Source organism: Dendrobates tinctorius, unplaced genomic scaffold (assembly GCF_039654945.1).
Source record: "Dendrobates tinctorius isolate UK_male_01 unplaced genomic scaffold, ASM3965494v1 ptg000022l, whole genome shotgun sequence".
Taxonomy (NCBI): domain Eukaryota; kingdom Metazoa; phylum Chordata; class Amphibia; order Anura; family Dendrobatidae; genus Dendrobates; species Dendrobates tinctorius.
The window spans coordinates 11,064,359-11,083,009 of record NW_027361690.1 but is presented as its reverse complement, the minus strand read 5'-3'; the positions used below and the strand labels follow the sequence as shown (position 1 = coordinate 11,083,009).

Here is an 18,651-nt window from a genome sequence, read left to right as displayed (position 1 = left end):
TCCGTGGGCGATGAAACACCAACGGGAGCCACCAGACCGTTGGTGCGCCAGGATCCGCCGATTTCTGAATTTTAAAGGAACCGCGGCTGAAAAGAAAAAATGACTACCGGCGATGTAGCGGTAGCGGGCAGAGGAGGCGAGATCTCGGGCGATGTCGCGGTGAGTGGAGGCGAGATCTCGGGCGATAAGGGAGAGAGAGAGATTTTTTATCCAGCAGCCAGATTGGATTTAGGGTTAAACATGTAGCAAAAGAGGAAAATACGGATCCGGACAACAAAAAAACGTTGCATTGTTCGTTCAGTGATCTCAGCGGACGCCAACATTTTGGCGGATCCGCAGAAATACGGATGCAACGGACGATCCTCAGTCAAAATCTGCCGATAATGAAAGTCAATGGGGAAAAAACGGATCCGCCAAGATAAATAACGGGTCCGTTTTTTTGCAAATCGGCGGATTTTGACTGATGGTGACAAACGGATGTGTGAAACAGGCCTTACTTTGCGCATGGTGGCCATAGCCACATGCAGAAAGTAATCGGAACAATGCATGCCTATGTGTGCGGAATTCCCGCGATTCCGCACAAAGAATGAGCATGCTGCGTATTTTTCTGCAATGCGATTCCGCCGCGGAAAATTATGCAGTATTAGCACATCATGTGCGGAATGCCATTGAACTCAATGGGTTGCTTATTTTATTACTTTTTGCCGCATTTTTGTGGTGAAAAAAAGCGGCAAAACCGCATAAAATCCGCTGGAATTCCGGACGTGTGCACACAGCCTTACCGCGAACGAATTCTATACATGCTTCCTCCAGTCTATGACATATACAGAGGGTCAAAGTTCCTGAGAAAAAAAAACAATCAGCTCCTTACTTTATCATCTTGGGAGAGGCGCCTCCCTTCTTCAGTCTTGACATCTGCGAGCAGTCTGATGGATATGCCATAAAATTCAATTCATAGAATACCCCTTTAAGTCTCATTTTGATTTCATTAGTAAGCTAAACTGCCATATTTCTCTGTAAAGATCGAATCTGCCCTAATCCCGCCATGTGTTTGCCCTATGTCAGATGTACTTTTTTAATCACTTAAAGGGGTTGTCTGGGCTTTTCACATAATCTCAGTGCATATCTCTGGGCTGGAGAATGCTGACAATAAGTAATTTACCTTCTGTGGCCAGTTTGCAGGGTTTGCTAGATATCAGCTCTTGCTTGTAAGAAAAACGTCCAGGGGGTGTGTGTTCTGGCATTGAAATGAGAACTGGTCGTTTCCTCCTCACTAGTTTCACTTTCCATAGATCACTGTTCATTGTGTGTCTGGGGGAGGAGCAGCTGCTCTCTGCACTGAGGCTGCTAGAGGGGGAGGATTTGTTACTGTGTGAGGAGGGATAGGCTTGTTCATGTGGTCGGTGAGGGCCTGTTGCTATGGAGGGTGGGGTTGTTGCTATAGAGGGCATGTTTTTAGTAGAGTAGGAGGAAACGACCAGTTCTCATTTCAATGCCAGAACACACCCCCCTTGGACGATTTTCTTACAAGCAAGAGCTGATATCTAGCAAACGCTGCAAACTGGCCACAGAAGGTAAATTACTTATTGTCAGCATTCTGCAGCCCAGATATGCACTGAGATTACGTGAAAAGCCCAGACAACCCCTTTAAGTGTACAGATAAAATGTACATCTTGTTACTTTTTTAAATACAGACTGTATACTCGTTATTCTGCATGTCTGCTAAAATGAGGCACAATAGTACCATATATATTAAATAGTCTGTCACCCCTAAAATATAAATTTAGCTACTTTAAATATTTATCTACAGGATTTAGCAACTATAAAAAAAAATCATACTTGTAATATATAATTGTTGTAGTTTCAGATAAATTCACTTTTCATCCATATGCCAGTGAGGGCGCTTTGGTGCACACTTATGCCCCCCATTTTGCATGTCCAGTACTGATTCTCATCTTGACTTACTGCACTGGCTTTCTTTCTCACGGTCAGCTGTCCTTACATGGGTACGCTCTGATCTTGAGCTGCTGCCACCTGGAAGAGTAGCAGAAAATCAGAGAATTAAAGCTGAATTTTTTGCACCTACATCACTATAATGTATGTTACTGGTTTGATTTCTATAGGGGCTAAGTGCTCTACTTAAATGTTTAAAGGTACACTCCCACCAGAATTGTTAGCCTCTTAATATATTGCAATCATCATATTATAGAGCACTATGTACTTACAATTGCTCTTTTTGCCCTTCTACTCTTCTAATTCTGCTCTTTCTCATTAGGTCTATGGTCTCACATGATTAAACACTGACCAGCTGAATCTTTCTAAGCTCGATGTACAAACAGGAGGTCAATTTTCCCTGGTAACTCATTAGTCACTGCAAATCTCTGGTTGGGGGAGGAGGGACCAGCTGGGTCAGGAGGTGAAGAGGGGAATAATTCATGCAAGTGACTTCCTGTTTCTACATAGAGAAGAATTAGCTGGGTAGCAAAATGAGCAATTATAAGTACACAGTGCAATATAATATGATTTAGGCAATATATTAGGAGGATAAAAACTTTGATGGGAGGAGGAGTGCTTCTTTAAGCAGCTAAATTCACTTTTTTGGGCTGACGGACTCCATTTAAGTCAGCATATGAAACATGTGGCCCTTCAGAAGGACACAGAGTTCAAAAACTGAGGAATCCACTTGGTAAAAATTCAAATGTAGAAATGAAGGACAAGGTCCAAAACGGGTGATCGCTTGTCAAAATGTAGATTATTCTACCAAATACTAAAATTGCCACGTCTCGACTTATTACTGGTCTTCGTCAAGCATATATTTAGACAGCACACCAAGTTTAAATGGCTTGGCACTACGGATCCCACCAGTCATAAAGGAAATCTCGCCTTGTGTTTTGTATATTTTACATGCTTCACAGAAATGCAGAAATATGTACAATCTGCAATAAGTAATCACATAGTTAATCCATTACCACCTATATATTCATTAGACAAAGCAGAAGAAGAAAGCTTTAAGGTATAAAAGATCGCAGTGGATAAATATTCAGCTGCGCATGCGCCGGTGTTCCATAGGACGAACCGTGCGAGCACGTGATTCCACCTATCAAGGCCAAGCTCAATGTAACCCAGCAACCAATCAACAATGGAGCTTGTCAGCTGCTCGCGTAAGCAAATGCTGGCCAATCAAGGCTAACAGTGGTCACCTGATTGTGTCTGTGCAACATTCTGCCGATATATTTTACTATATCATGGCCCCCACGGTCACGTCACCATTAAAACCAGGCTCATTGGTAAAGGCCGTTAACGTAGTCATTTAAAAAAAATAAATAAATAAAAATAGGTGTTGGGGACATTCCCCATAAAGAAAAAAAAGACCAAACATGGAGGAGGAATACAGAACAAGAGAGCAGAAATAGAAGGCATTGCAATGAATATAACTCTTAAAAAACGATTTCATAAAATATTTTAAAGGAACTAATTCCACTAAAAAAAAAAAAAATTGGTATACTGCTGCCGTCTACTGTATATCCGTCTCTGCTTCTCAGTAGCCTTCATCAAATCTTATTCAAGAAAGCAGCATAGACCCTATTTCCGTATGTATTACCCTGACATTAGAATATCCATATGCTGTAATTTAGCATGACCAGCCATGTAGGTTGGATTTAATATTTAGGCTGTGTGCACACGATGCAGATTTGCAGCGGTTCCGCAGCGGATTTTACCACGCAGAAACGTTGCATATCCGCATTGTGATGTACAGTAGCCTTAAAATCAATGTAAAAAAAAAAAAAACGCTGTGCAGATGCTGTGGATTTTTCCACGGTACAAAATCCGCAGCATGTTACTTCTTTTGTGCGGTTTTCCATCTCCCCTGTCACCAAATCCGCAGGGGGAAAACCGCATGAAAAATGGAAGAAATCCGCAGGAAAAATGCAGGTCATTTGACCTGCGGATTTCTTCCATTCTGCGCGGGAAAATCCGCAGGGCCAAAAAGTACGTCTGCACTCAGCCTTAGACTCCTAGGTTGTAAACTTTCCAATTCATGGATCCATTTTAGTTCCCTTTTTTTTGGTATTTTCAGTATGTTGCCCCCTCTTCTTTGTACAGGCACTTTATCTGTGACCCTAAACCTAAGTTTATTAATGGAGTGTCCATTGTCAATGAAGTGTATGAGGACTGACCGCTCAGTGCAACCTTTTCTAATAGTGTTTATTGAAGCAGTCCCTTATCTCCATAGTGGTCGCATCAATGTACAATAACCCACATGGAAAAGGGAGGATATAAATCACAAAACTAGAGGATGTGGAAACATGTCGCCTTTGATTATATTACTAAAACATGCACAACCTAGATATGGGAAATTACCCAATCTGAAGGTGCCCACGGTTGTCTGTACAGATTTTTTTTTTTAGGTTCCAAATCAGATTTAACCAGTTTATCCCTTGTTTTTTATTTTGTTTTTTATCACATTTATAGGAGAGAAAGGGCTGGGACATAAATGAACCAATAAAGGGATGTCTTTCTGTAGGAGGGACCAATGTATATTCAAATTCCTTGCTATACTCCTGTTTAAGTTTCTGATTCCATTCAGCCCTAAGTAAAGAACTACTTGAGCCAAACTTTTGAATTAGTCTTTTCAACAGCTTGTAACCTGACAAATAAGGCTACGATCACACGGATTGGGCAGCAGCACGGTGGCTCAGTGGATAGCATTGCAAGGACGACATCTGCAAGCAGTTTGTATGTTCTCCCCGTGTTTGCGTGGATTTCCTTCGGGTTCTCCAGTTTCCTCCCACATTCTAATGACATACTGATAGGGAATTTAGATTGTGAGCCCCATCGGGGACAGCGATGATAATGTGTGCAAACTGTAACACGCTGCGGAATATGTTAGTGCTATATAAAAATAAAGATTATTATTATTGACCACATTCAATACATACGGTATCTATTGTGGAAATTTCTGTTGCGGAGACTAGGATCTCGGCACCAGAAATTGACATGCTGCGGCTCGTATACCTGCACTGCGGGTGAGTCTACGCAGCGTCAAATAGAAGCACAGTGGGCATGGGATTTCCATCAATTCCAAAACGCTGCTATTCCTGATCGTGGGCCTGTACCCAAAGAATTTCCCATCTTATAGTTTGTATAAAACACAATAAAGTACCATATCATTACCAGTGTAAGACACACTTTTTAGCAAGGAAAAAAACTCTTAATAAAAAATGTGCGTTTTTACGTCCATAAGGCCTGTTTCACACATCCGTTTTTCCCATCAGTCAAAATCCGCTGTTTTGCAAAGAAAAACCGGATCCGCCATTTTTCTTGGCGGATCCGTTTTTTTCCCCATTGACTTGTATTAACCCCTTCCTGACATCCGACGTACTATCCCGTCCATGGGACCCGGGCCCCTATGCCCATGGACGGGATAGTACGTCTACCGCGATCAGCGGCGCCCACGTGGTGAGCGCCGCTGATCGCGGCCGGGTGTCAGCTGATTATCACAGCTGACACCCGGCACAATGTGTCAGGGGCGGTCACGGACCGCCCCCGACACGTTAACCCCTTGCACACCGCGATCAAACACGATCGCGGTGTACCGGGAATTAAAGGGAAGCATTGGCAGGGAGGGGGCTCCCTCCTTGCTTCCCTGAGCCCCCCACGGCAGCGCAATGTGCAGCGCTGCTGCGGGGGGCTCCTTTCCTCCAGGCCCCCGAATCCAAGATGGCGACGGGGGCCTTCGGGGGCCTGCAGGAAGCTGGCTTCCTCAGTGCCTGCAAAGCGCACGCAAGAGGAAGTCGTCTTCAATGCCTGTGACAGATTGCTGATCTGTCACAGTGATCTGTGATGTGACAGATCAGCGATCTGTCACAGGACAGTGATGTCCCACCTGGGACTATGTAATAAAGTAAAAAAAAAAGTGTAAAAATAATTTTTAAAAAATCGCCAAATAAATTAGTAAAAAAAAAAAAATATTCCCCAATAAATTCATTTTTTGAAAATAAAAAAAACCCAAAACAATAAAAGTACACATATTAGGTATCACCGCGTCCGTAACGACCCGCCCTATAAAACTGTCCCATTAGATAACCCCTTTAGCGAACCCCTTAAAAAATAAAAACGAAGCAAAAAATAATGATTTATTATCATACCGCCAAACAAAAAGTGTAATAACGCGCGATCAAAAAGACGCATATAAATATCCATGGTACCGCTGAAAACGTCATCTTGTCCCGCAAAAAACGAGCCGCCACACAGCATCATCAGCGAAAAAATAAAAAAGTTATAGCTCGCAGAATAAAGCGATGCAAAAATAATTATTTTTTATATAAAATAGTTTTCATTGCATAAAACCGACAAAACATAAAAAAAAGACCTAAATGAGGTATCGCTGTAACCGTACTGACCCGAAGAATAAAACCGCTTTATCAATTTTACCGCACGCGGAACGGTGTAAACGCACTCCCCCAAAAGAAATTCATGAAACGCTGGTTTTTGTTCATTCTGCGTCCCAAAAATCGGAATAAAAAGCGATCAAAAAATGTCACGTGCCCGAAAAGGGTACCAATAAAAACGTCAACTCGTCCCGCAAAAAATAAGACCTCACATGAGCTCTCAATATGTGGCGATGCAAAAACTATTTTTACAATAAAAAGCGTCTTTTAGCGTGCGACAGCTGCCAAAAATAAAAACCGCCATAAATAGTAAATCAAACCCCCCGTTATCACCCCCTTAGTTAGGGAAAAATAATAAAATTAAAAAAATGTATTTATTTCCATTTTTCCGCTAGGGCTTGGGTTAGGGGCTAGGGTTAGGGCTGAGATTAGGGTTAGGGGTGTGTTGGGGTTCGGGTTGGCGTTAGAATTGGGGGTTTCCACTGTTTGGGCACATCAGGGGCTCTCCAAATGCAACATTGCGTCTGATCTCAATTCCAGCCAATTCTGAGTTGAAAAAGTCATATGGTGCTCCTTCCCTTCCAAGCTCTGCCATGCGCCCAAACAGTGTTTTACCCCCACATGTAGGGTGTCCGCCTACTCAGGACAAATTGAAAACAATTTTTGGGGTCCAATTTCTCCTGTTACCCTTTGGAAAATAAAAAATTGGGGGCAAAAATATTTTTGTGGAAAAAATGATTTTTTTATTTTCACGTCCGAGCGTTATAAACTTCTGTGAAGCACTTGGGGGTTCAAAGTGCTCACCACACATCTAGATATGTTCCGTGGGGGGGTCTAGTGTCCAAAATGGGGTCACTTGTGGGGAGTTTCAATAGTTTAGGTACATCAGGGGCTCTCCAAACGCACATGACACCCGCAGACCATTCCATCAAAGTCTGCATTCCAAAATGGCACTGCTTCCCTTCGGAGCCCCGACGTGTGTCCATACAGTAGTTTTCTCCCACATATGGGGTATCAGCATACTCAGGACAAATTGGACAACAACTTTTGGGGTTCAATTTCTCCTGTTACCCTTGGGAAAATAAAAAAATTGGGGACTAATTGATCATGTTTGTGGAAAAAATACGATTTTTTTATTTTCATGCCCTGGCATTATAAACTTCTGTGAAGCCCTTGGGGGTTCAAAGTGCTCACCTCACATCTAGATAAGTTCCTTAGGGGGTTTAGTTTTCAAAATGGGGTCATTTGTGGGGGGTTTCCACTGTTTAGGTACATTAGGGGCTCTCCAAAGGCAACATGACACCCGCAGACCATTCCATCAATGTCTGCATTCCAAAATGGCACTGCTTCCCTTCGGAGCCCCAACGTGTGTCCATACAGTAGTTTTCTCCCACATATGGGGTATCAGCATACTCAGGACAAACTGGACAACAACTTTTGGGGTCCAATTTCTCCTGTTACCCTTAGGAAAATAAAAAAAATGGTGACTAAAAGATCATGTTTGTGGAAAAAATACAAACTTTTTATTTTCACGCCCGGGCGTTATAAACTTCTGTGAAGCACTGGGGGGTTCAAAGTGCTCACCACACATCTAGATAAGTTCCTTGGGGGGTCTAGTTTACAAAATGGTGTCATTTGTGGGGGGTTTCCACTGTTTAGGTACATCAGGGGTTTTCCAATCGCGACATGGTGTCCGATCTCAATTCCAGCCAAAAACGTCAAATGGCGCTGCTTCCCTTCCGAGCTCTGCCATGCGCCCAAATAGTGGTTTACCCCCACATGTGGGGTATCGGCGTACTCAGGACAAATTGCACAATAACTTTTAGGGTGCTGTTACCCTTGGAAAAATAAGAATTGAGGGTGAAAAGATCATTTTTATGGAAAAAATATGATTTTTTAATTGTACAGCTTTATGTTATAAACTTCTGTGAAGCCCTTGGGGGTTCAAAGTTCTCACCACACATCTAGATAAGTTCCTTAGGGGGTCTAGTTTCCAAAATGGTGTCATTTGTGGGGGGTTTCCACTGTTTTGGTACATCAGGGGTTTTCCAATCGCGACATGATGTCCGATCTCAATTCAGCCAAAAACGTCAAATGGCGCTGCTTCCCTTCCGAGCTCTGCCATGCGCCCAAATAGTGGTTTACCCCCACATGTGGGGTATCAGCATACTCAGGACAAATTGCACAATAACTTTTAGGGTCCTGTTACCCTTGGGAAAATAAAAATTGGGGTGAAAAGATCATTTTTGTGGAAAAAATATGATTTTTTAATTGTACCGCTGTACGTTATAAACTTCTGTAAAGCCCTTATGGGTTCAAAGTTCTCACCACATATCTAGATAAGTTCCTTGGGGGGTCTAGTTTCCAAAATGGGGTCACTTGTAGGGGGTTTCCACTGTTTAGGTACATCAGGGACTCTCCAAACGTGACATGGTGTCCGATCTGAATTCCAGCCAATTTTGCATTGAAAAAGTCAAACGGCGCTCCTTCCATTCTGAGCTCTGCCATGCGCCGAAACAGTCGTTCCCCCCCACAAATCAGGTATCAGCGTACTCAGGACAAATTGCACAATAACTTTTGCAGTCCAATTTCTCCTGTTACCCTTGGTAAAATAAAAAAAATTGAACCTGAAGTATTTTTTTTGTGAAAAAAAGTTAGATGTTCATTTTTTTTTAAATATTCAAAAAAATTCCTGTGACGCACCTAAAGGGTTAATAAACTTCTTGAATGTGGTTTTGAGCACCTTAAGGGGTGCAGTTTTTAGAATGGTGTCACTTTTGGGTATTTTCTATCATATAGACCCCTCAAAGTGGCTTCAAATGTGATGTGGTCCTAAAAATAAAATGGTGTTGTAAAAATGAGAAATAGCTGGTAAACTTTTAACCCTTATAACTTCCTAACAAAAAAAAATTTTGGTTCCAAAATTGTGCTGATGTAAAGTAAACATGTGGGAAATGTTAGTTATCAAGTTTTTTGTGTGCCGTATCTCTGTGATTTAAGGGCATAAAAATTCAAAGTTGGAAAATTGCGAAATTTTCAAAATTTTTGCCAAATTTCCGTTTTTTTCACAAATAAATGCAAGTTATTTGAATGAAATTTTACCACTAACATGAAGTACAATATGTCACGAGAAAACATTGTCAGAATCACCGGGATCCATGGAAACGTTCAAGAGTTATGACCTCATAAAGGTACAGTGGTCAGAATTGTAAAAATTGGCCCGGTCATGAACGTGCAAACCACCCTTGGGGGTGAAGGGGTTAACGGTGGATCTTGACGGATGGTCATCCGTTCGATCCGTTTTTTTTACAGATGCGCTAAGATTTTGCCGTCCGCTGAGGGGACAGGATGGACAATGAAACGTTATTTTCCCCGGCGGGAGAAATGCCTGTGTCGGAAATTTAATCCTAAACGCAGTTCTGGCGTCTGAAAAAGATCTTTCTTTCTTTCTTTTCTTTCTTTCTTTCTTTCTTTCTTTCTTTCCTCTCTTTCTTTCTCTCTTTCTCTCTCTCTCTCGCTCTTTTCTTTTTCTTTCTTTCTCTCTTTCTCTCTCTTTCTCTCTTTCTTTCTCTCTTTCTCTCTCTTTCTTTCTCTTTCTTTCTCTCTCTTTCTCTCTCTCTTTCTCTCTCTTTTTCTTTCTCTTTCTTTCTCTCTTTCTTTCTCTTTCTTTCTCTCTTTCTTTCTCTCTTTCTCTTTCTTTCTCTCTTTCTCTTTCTTTCTCTCTCTTTCTCTTTCTTTCTTTCTTTCTTTCTCTCTTTCTCTCTTTCGCTCTCTCTTTCGCTCTCTCTTTCGCTCTCTCTTTCGCGCTCTCTTTCGCGCGCTCTCTTTCGCGCGCTCTCTTTCGCGCGCTCTCTTTCGCGCGCTCTCTTTCGCGCGCTCTCTTTCGCGCGCTCTCTTTCGCGCGCTCTTTCGCGCGCGCTCTTTCGCGCGCTCTCTTTCGCGCGCTCTCTTTCGCGCGCTCTTTCTTGCTCTCTCTTTCTTGCTCTCTCTTTCTTGCTCTCTCTTTCTTGCTCTCTCTCCCTTCCTTTAAAATTCTTCCTTCGCCGGATCCGTTAAAACTACGGTCCGGTGCCAAACGTTGTGGTCAGTACAGGAACGGCTCCGTTCTCCGCCATTTTAGCGGATTTTAACTGATGAAAAAAACTGATGTGTGAAACAGGCCTAAGCAGTTTTCTATCATTGAAGAGAACATTGAGACCTTTCCAATTACTGAGATCACTATGCAGCAGCACAGTTCGCTCTTCCCACAACACTGATCAGTCTGATCGGTGCAGGGCAGAAGCTAAAGCTAACAGGACCTGCACATCACTAAAATTGTACAGATTTTGTAGGTCTTTACTGTATGAAGGACCTTTGAGATAATGAGATCAGTCACATGCCTGGAAAGAACTTCAGTGTTGTAGGGCTTACATAGTGTGTATTTATGTACCAGTGGTGTGTGTTGATATAGCAGAGGTGTGTATATATGTAGTAGATCTGAATATGCATGTGTTTTGCATGCAGCAGTATTGTAGGTATGTGTGTGCTACAGAGTGTGTACATGTGTGTGCTGTAAAATTATATATGTACAGTGGTTTGCGAAAGTATTCAACCCCTTGGCATTATTTGTGTTTTGCTATATCACAGTTTGGTATTTCACTGCTTTTTTAAGCGTTTCCATCAGTTCCTGTTAAAAACATGCCTATTATCATGGGTTTACCTTAACAGAGAGGGGCCAGAAGACTGTGTCTGATTTCACGTACTCCTACACTAATTAAAAGCAGGTTTCTGCTAGCAGTGCTGGAATTAATCTGTTAAGTCTGGATCTCCTGGGGCTTTACTGCTCTCACCTGTTCAGTGTTGGCTACTCCCCTCTGTTATATATACTCTCCTCTGGCAATAAGGCTACGTTCACACGTAGCGGAACTCTCGCGGAAATTACCATGAGAATTCCGAATTCCATTCTGTGGGAAAATCGCTTTTTAAATTCTCGCGATTTTCCCGCGGAAAAATAAGCATTTTGCAAGCGTAATTAGCTTGCAGAATTGCTAGCGTTTTCCATGCGATCTGTAGCATCGCTTGGACAACTGATTGACAGGTTGGTCACACTCGTCAAACATAGGATATTCTGCAACAGTGCCGTGACACCTACAACTGTGAACATTTGGTTTCCTTTTTATTATAAAGCAAACATCAAATAGAAAACAACAACTGAAAACTTCAGTGGGCATAAAACTATTCACCCCTAAAGTCAGTAATTTGTAGAGCCTCCTTTGCTGCAATTACAGCTGGAAGTCACTTAGGCTAAGTCTCTATGAGCTATTCACATCTTGCCACTGGGATTTTTGCCATTTCGCAAGGCAAAACTGCTTCAGCTCCTTCAAGCCACATGGTTTCCTCTAGTGAACAGCAATTTTCAAGTCTGACAACAGATTCTCAATTGGATTAAGGTCTGGGCTTTGACTAGGCCACTCTAAAACATTTCCACGTTTCCTCTGAAACCATTCGAGTGTTGCTTTAGCAGTATGCTTTGGGTCATTGTCTTGCTCAAGATTATGCCTATATTTCGCAACATCCATCTTCCCCTCGACTCAGACCATTTACCATGTCCCTGCTGCTGAAAAACATCCCCACAGCGTGATGCTTCCACCACCTTATTTCACTGTGGGGCTGATGTTCTTGGGGTAATGAGTTGTATCGCATTCAGCACTGCAGCATGATTACATCTATAATATGCATTAAATTATTTTGTTTAGTGATATGCATTTATTCTGAAAAAAAAAATTATGTCTCAAAATGGCGCCGGCCATAAATCGAGAGGTGTTGAAATTTTTTTTTTATTTTTCCATCTTTGCATATCAGTAACATGTCTATTCATCCCGTCATTCCCATAATTTCACAGCTTTTTCTTGCTGTTGCAATTTCATTGTTAATGAGGCTTTGTAACAGTTACTCAAAGCATGTATTATGGTTAATAGTGGGTGTGGTATTTTTTTTTTTTTTAATTTTATTTTTTTTAAAGGTGATTAGCTTTTGTTTTTTAATTTTATTTCTTTTTACAGTAAAGGCATCTCTCGCAGCAGGTCTCTGTTTCTCCTAAAATTGCATGTCACAGGAGGGGAGCCATAGAGAGAGTTTAGCAGGGTTCTTCCTATAGAGCGCACACATTACGTACTCCAACTTAAAATAGGCGTTTTTTCTGCTTTTCTTTTTACATTTTTGGTACAGATTGTTCCTTGCTCAGTAGTATGGGTGAAATCTGCACCAAATCTGCAAGTCACAAATAAGCAACATGTGCATGAGACTTTAGGATTGTCATTCACTTTGGCATCAAGAAATCCTTCAGGTTAGGCTACAGTCACACGTTCAGTATTTGGTCAGTATTTTACCTCAGTATTTGTGAGTCAAAACCAGGAGAGGAACAATCAGAGGAAAAGTATAATAGGAACACGTCACCACTTCTGTATTATCACCCACTCCTGGTTTTGGCTTACAGATACTGAGGTAAAAAACTCACCAAATACTGTATGTGTGAACATGGTCTTAGTGACTGATCTGTGCAGAAAAATAATGCAAAAATCTGCGATGTGTGCACGGGCTGTGACTACAGTGATTGGCGTCTCCCAATAATCACTGCTGAGATACGCCTGGCAGTGTCTCCCTCCCTCCTGGTAATTTCTATATTACTTTTATCTTCTCTCTTTATATTGGCAAGTGCTATCTGGTAATTATTGTCATACTGGGCACAGAACCATTCAGATCTGAATATAATGTGGATATAATGTCTTACAAAGACATCAACAAACTGGAGCAAGTTCAGAGAAGAGCGACCAGAATGGTGACCGGTCTGCAAACCCTGTCTTATGAGGAACAGGATTTGGGAATGTTTAGCTTGCAGAAGAGAAGACTGAGAGGAGACTTAATAGCTGTCTACAAATATCTCAAGGGCTGTCACATTGTAGAAGGATCATCATTATTCTCATTTGCACCAGGAAAGACTAGAAGCAATGGGATGAAACTGAATGGGAGGAGACACAGATTTGATATTAGAAAAAACTTTTTGACAGTTAGTGATCAATGAGTGGAACAGGCTGCCACGAGAGGTGGTGAGTTCTCCTTCAATGGAAGTCTTCAAACAGAGGCTGGACAGACATCTGTCTGGGATGGTTAAGTGAATCCTGCTTTGAGCAGGGGTGGGACCAGATGGCCCAGGAGGTCCCTTCCAACTCTACCATTCTATGATTCTCATGTTACCGTCTATAAGAAATCATATAATCTGTTCTCAGACATTTCATTTTCTATTCTTTGTCTTTGGAGTTTTTCTTGTGCGTTCATTTCCCATATTTTTGTGCTTACCGACTTTTTTTATATTTTTGTGTACAGGCCTACGGATCCGGCTGCGATATTGTCGTACTCGCACATGACTTTGAGTGTGTTCAGATTATTCCTGGTGCTAAACATGGAAATATCCAAGTGAGCTGCGTGGAGTGTTCCCAACAGCAAGGCCGGGTAAGCTCCAGTGCCGAGTGTTATGTAATCCGTGGATTTATGGCTGACTGTAGAGGGTGAAGTGTAGTGATTCCCTGGCTCCGCTGGCAGGATTACTGCATTGTGACGAATTGGGGGCACCGTTTCATGTAACTGGAATCAATCTACAAACCTCAGGTCACAGGTTGTCATAGCAGTTGGTAATGACTGCACAGATCTGCAAAAAAATGATGTAAGGAATCCATTCACACTCACATTCTTGTGATCAGACGCTGCAATGTTCTTGCTGAAGTTACATCATGGTGGTAGTTTGGCTGCCTCTAGGTGTGATCTTACCCTGAATCTACATCATATTGTATTACAACTGTAAAGTCTATAATACACAATGTGGTAATTTGTGCGTAATATGCCAAATAAATAGGTTTGAGTAATTTTGGAAAATATATTCTTGTCTATCTCCATATTTCAGAATACTAACTGTATACATTGCTAAATAGATTCTTACACCTGATGAGGCTGGTCTATTTACATTGACTATCCCCATCAGAATGACTGTATAATCCGTTTATACGCAATCTCCGCCCACATAGTCTGTCTGACAGCTCCGTAATGTCCCTACTGCTGCTGGGATCTCGCACTGCTCGGTACCAGATACAACTATTAAACAGGCTCGATGGGCAAAGACTGAAGCCATTTTAACTCGGGAGTTTTCATTCTATAGCTGGACTAATGTGCATCTTGATATAAGGATTGTACAGCCATTCTGACGTGGTTTTCAAGGTAAGTACATTCGTCTCATCAGGTTTAACAAATCAATATCATGTATGTAGTTTCTATTGTGAAATCCAGTAACAGATTTGCTTTAATTCTTTTGGCACATTTTGGACTCTTGTAAATTAATTAAAAAAAAATAAATCTTCACCTCCTATAACAAGGCATAGATTTGTGAAAAAATTGGTGCCATTTTCTCTCTATTGTTCGCTATTAAATCCATCTAAAAGTTGGAAACTAAACACTATTGTTGGTATTTTCTTTACAATTTGGCAAACTTTTTGAGGCACTGACTATTCCCAAATCTGTAACATGCCCAATATTTCTCTTTAATAAGCATGGTCAGTTTGGTAAAAAAAAAAAAAAAAAAAAAAGTGTGCCATTTCAGTAAAGCAAAGGCAGTAAGAGGCACCTGAAACATTAGACAGCTGCGTATCCTTGGTAGGAATAAGACATGGAAAAATTCACCTTCATTACCCCATGGGCAGAAGTAAGGTATAAGTATAATAAGATACGATTCAGACTTTTTACTTGTGAGAAATCTGATTTTCTCTTGCAGATTGCTGCTTCTTATGGCAACACTGTTTGTATATTTGAACCGTTTGCTACAACGAACTCGTACAAAAGGAACAGTGTAAGTAGCAATAAATTGTGAAAATGTTCTTTTTGCAATATGGGTAGAATTCTCCTTTTTATTCTTGTGATCATAAAGTATTGGTGCATAAAATATTGTTTTGTTAACAAAAGAGCCAGGCATGGTCACAGTAAAATACCCCTGATATTGGTGCTGGTACTAGAGGCATAAGTGTCCGGATCCAAGGCACTTTCATTCATACTTTTAAAGGGAACCTGTCGCCTCTTTTGGCAGCTATAAGCTGCGGCCACTGCCTTTCAGGTCTTATCTACAGCATTCTATAATGCTGTAGATAAGCCCCCGGTCCGACCTGAAAGCTAAGAAAAATAAGTTTTATTATACTTACCCGGGGAGCAGTCCGATGGGTGTCGCAGGTCCGGGTCCGGTGCCTCCCATCCTCTTGCAACGCCGCCCTCCTGCTTACATCGTCGCTCCCCGGAATTGCGCTCCTGCGCAGGTGTACTTCTCTGCCCTGTTGAGGCAGGCTCTGGGTCGCTCCGATCTTTCTTGGCGCATGCGCACTGCAGTACTTTGATCTGTCCTCAACAGCGAAGAAGGGAAGCAAAAAACGAAAACCGAAAAGGGCGTGAAGGGGTTAAACAGAACATCTACCCCCCACAGAAATCTTGCAGTTTTCACATTGGCCACTGGGGCTTTTCTAACTTCCTGCTGTTTCAAGAAACAACATATGTACATAGCCACAACTCTATTTTTTGTATTGAAGTGCCTCATGAGCATGTAAAAAGATTATGAAGGGAGGGGGAGCAGGCGCCGCAGTGTCATCAACTTTTATGGTTAGTGGTGTCGGCTGTTTCATTGTAATATTGCCTTTGAGATTATGGAGACTTGAAATCACAGGAAGTACAAGTCCAACATATCCCCAGTGACTTATTTCTTTTTTTAATGAAGATTGTAATATGAAACCAAACAAATTGCAATTTTATGAAAAAAAAAAGGCATGTAATACAAAATTCTTTTTATAGATTTCCTTTAATCTCTTACCTGCAGATGGGTGTACAGGCTCCATTGTAGGTCTATGAGTCCGTACATTCACTCTCGCACAAAGGTGGACGGGACCCATAGACTTGCTATTAAGCTCATACACCGATCTGCGCACGCAGATAACAAAGGAGCAGCAGAGTTTTAACTGATGGCATCTCAGGACCTGGATAGCGCCAATCAGAACTATGCAGCACCTCTAATATTTAAAAACTTGAACGAAAAGGGTAGTTATACTCCAACGTACAGTTAAATACCTGGTGCCCTCCTTTTAACTCTTTCTTTTTGGGTGCCTCCTATGGGCAGTCCCCTCTTTATTTCTAAGGGTCCACCATTGTCCACCATTTACTTGATTTTTGGCTTTAGGAATATTTGCTGCTTTATTTCCTCCTGTAACGCAACGGATGGTCTTAGTGTTGTGGGTGGCTATCCTACCATTTGTGTCATCTATATTTCTCAGTCGTAATTTCTTTTGCGTACTCGTGGTTAGTTTGCAGCAGGGCTCGGCCGTTATTCCATATCTCTGTTTTTACAGCATTTGAACGTTGCCCCTCATTTATAAGCAGTTTCTGCCAGTTTTTGTTGTGAACTGTACAAAAAGTCAGAAATCCTGTTAGCGTCAAATAAACTTGAAAAATTACATATAAATATTAACATAAAATATATCGTTTTATCTTGTAGCAACTTAAATATCAGTGGATTAGGATGGGACAGTTTTTCCTCAATTCTGTGACCTTTAATTTGGCTTGGGACCCTCAAGGTAAGTAAGGCTCCATGTTTGCTGGCTGAGTTGGATTTATTGCTATTACTTGACCTAGTGTTGATAGCAATCTACATGGTTAGTACTTTTTCCTACCCCTCTTGTTTACCCGGAGGAGGGGACTCAAAGATTTTCAGTAATCAAGTCTGTACATGTTGGGGCTCAGTCGGACAACTGATTTCATCACGTACAAGGAAAAGACCGATTATTGTGATGACTCTGATCACAGTTTGATTAGAGTGTCATCTGTTTGTCTCCTACTTGGAGAAATCTAACAAAAATAAGTTTCTCCACTATTTCTTTTCTGACAGTCCATGAAAAGATTTTTTTCGTAGACCCATTGATTTGCATTGATGATTTTGGTCCAACCCGCCAATCAAAATCGGACTTGTCTCCACGATTTTTCGCTAATCGCTTGGTCCTGGATAAATCATTGACACGTGAATTTTCCCTTTGGCTATCACAGGTATGGGTGCTATTCCTGAAAAACAAGGATAGCACTCGTACATGACAATCAGATGTGTGAATGAGCCCTTAAGATTTGCTGCATTCATACGGAATCATAGGATGATTGTTAGCTTGACGATTTTACTGCACGGAAAATAATGTAAGAAAGACTGCGACTATCAATAGTGAAATTCTTGTTTTTTCTACTCATTCACTCTCTCTCTCTCTCTCTCTCTCTCTCAATCTCACTAATCCATAACTTCTATGTGCCCCAAAATGGTAATAATAAAACATGGGGGAAAAAAAATAGCTCATTAACTTGGATTGTTATCAAAAAGGACTGGACTACTTGGGCAACCCCTTCTCATACCCCACACTTGGCCCCGATAAAATTAAAAAGCTTATACTCCCCTCCTGTGCTTGATGCTGCTCCAGTTATGTTGGCACTCGCTCTCCCCAGGGCTCCCATGCGGTTCTTATGACAACTTCAGACCACTTGAGCATAAGAGACTTGTCCCCGCCTTCGGACGAAGTGAACAGGAAGAGGAAGTCGGAGAGCAGCCTCAGACCTGACTTCCTCTTTTTGTGCCATTTGTTGGAAGTCGGGGACAATGACGCCAGCTCTGATTGGCTCCAGGGTCATGTGTCATAACCGTATGAGAGCTCTAGGGAGAGTGAGTGCCGAAACCACAAGAACGGCGCCAGCATCGGAGGTGAGTATAAACTTTTTTTTATTTTATCGGGGCCAAGCGTGGGATATGAGAAGGAGTTGTCTTAGTAGTGCACAACCCCTTTAATTTAGTCAAATGGCCCAGAAAGTGAAGCTCCTCTTGTACGGCCCTTTATTAGTGATACTGCTGGGATGCGTGGATCCCGCTAGGTACGTAATGTACAGGCACAGATAGCGGTAGTTTTGCAGATGCTATGGTCAGTTACTACATGTCAATTGTGGAAGACATAACAAAGGGAAAATTTAAAGCTACATGGTCATTTGATTCATGCTGCTCAAACCACGGGGAGCATGAATCCGACTCCTTCATTACAAACATCTCTGTGCTACCATGAAATGTTCCAGCGTTTACAGAGACATACATAGTTCAAATTTCATCCAGTGATGTATGGACTCCAAGAGGCATGTCCTTGCCTGCTCATCTAGACTGCCACGTTTCTTATTGTGTGGC

General features: G+C 41.7%; 1 protein-coding gene across 2 annotated transcripts in view; it reads left to right on the top strand.

Annotated features, from left to right (window-relative positions):
- The window catches only part of DMXL2 (Dmx like 2), a 224,507-nt gene that overhangs the window by 18,302 nt on the left and 187,554 nt on the right, over positions 1-18,651 (top strand). For both annotated transcript variants that reach the window (XM_073568443.1, XM_073568442.1), the window contains exons 2-4: positions 13,755-13,880; positions 15,190-15,264; positions 16,945-17,023. In XM_073568443.1, coding sequence (XP_073424544.1) covers positions 13,755-13,880; positions 15,190-15,264; positions 16,945-17,023 — 280 coding nt within the window. The remainder of the gene's footprint in view (positions 1-13,754; positions 13,881-15,189; positions 15,265-16,944; positions 17,024-18,651) is intronic.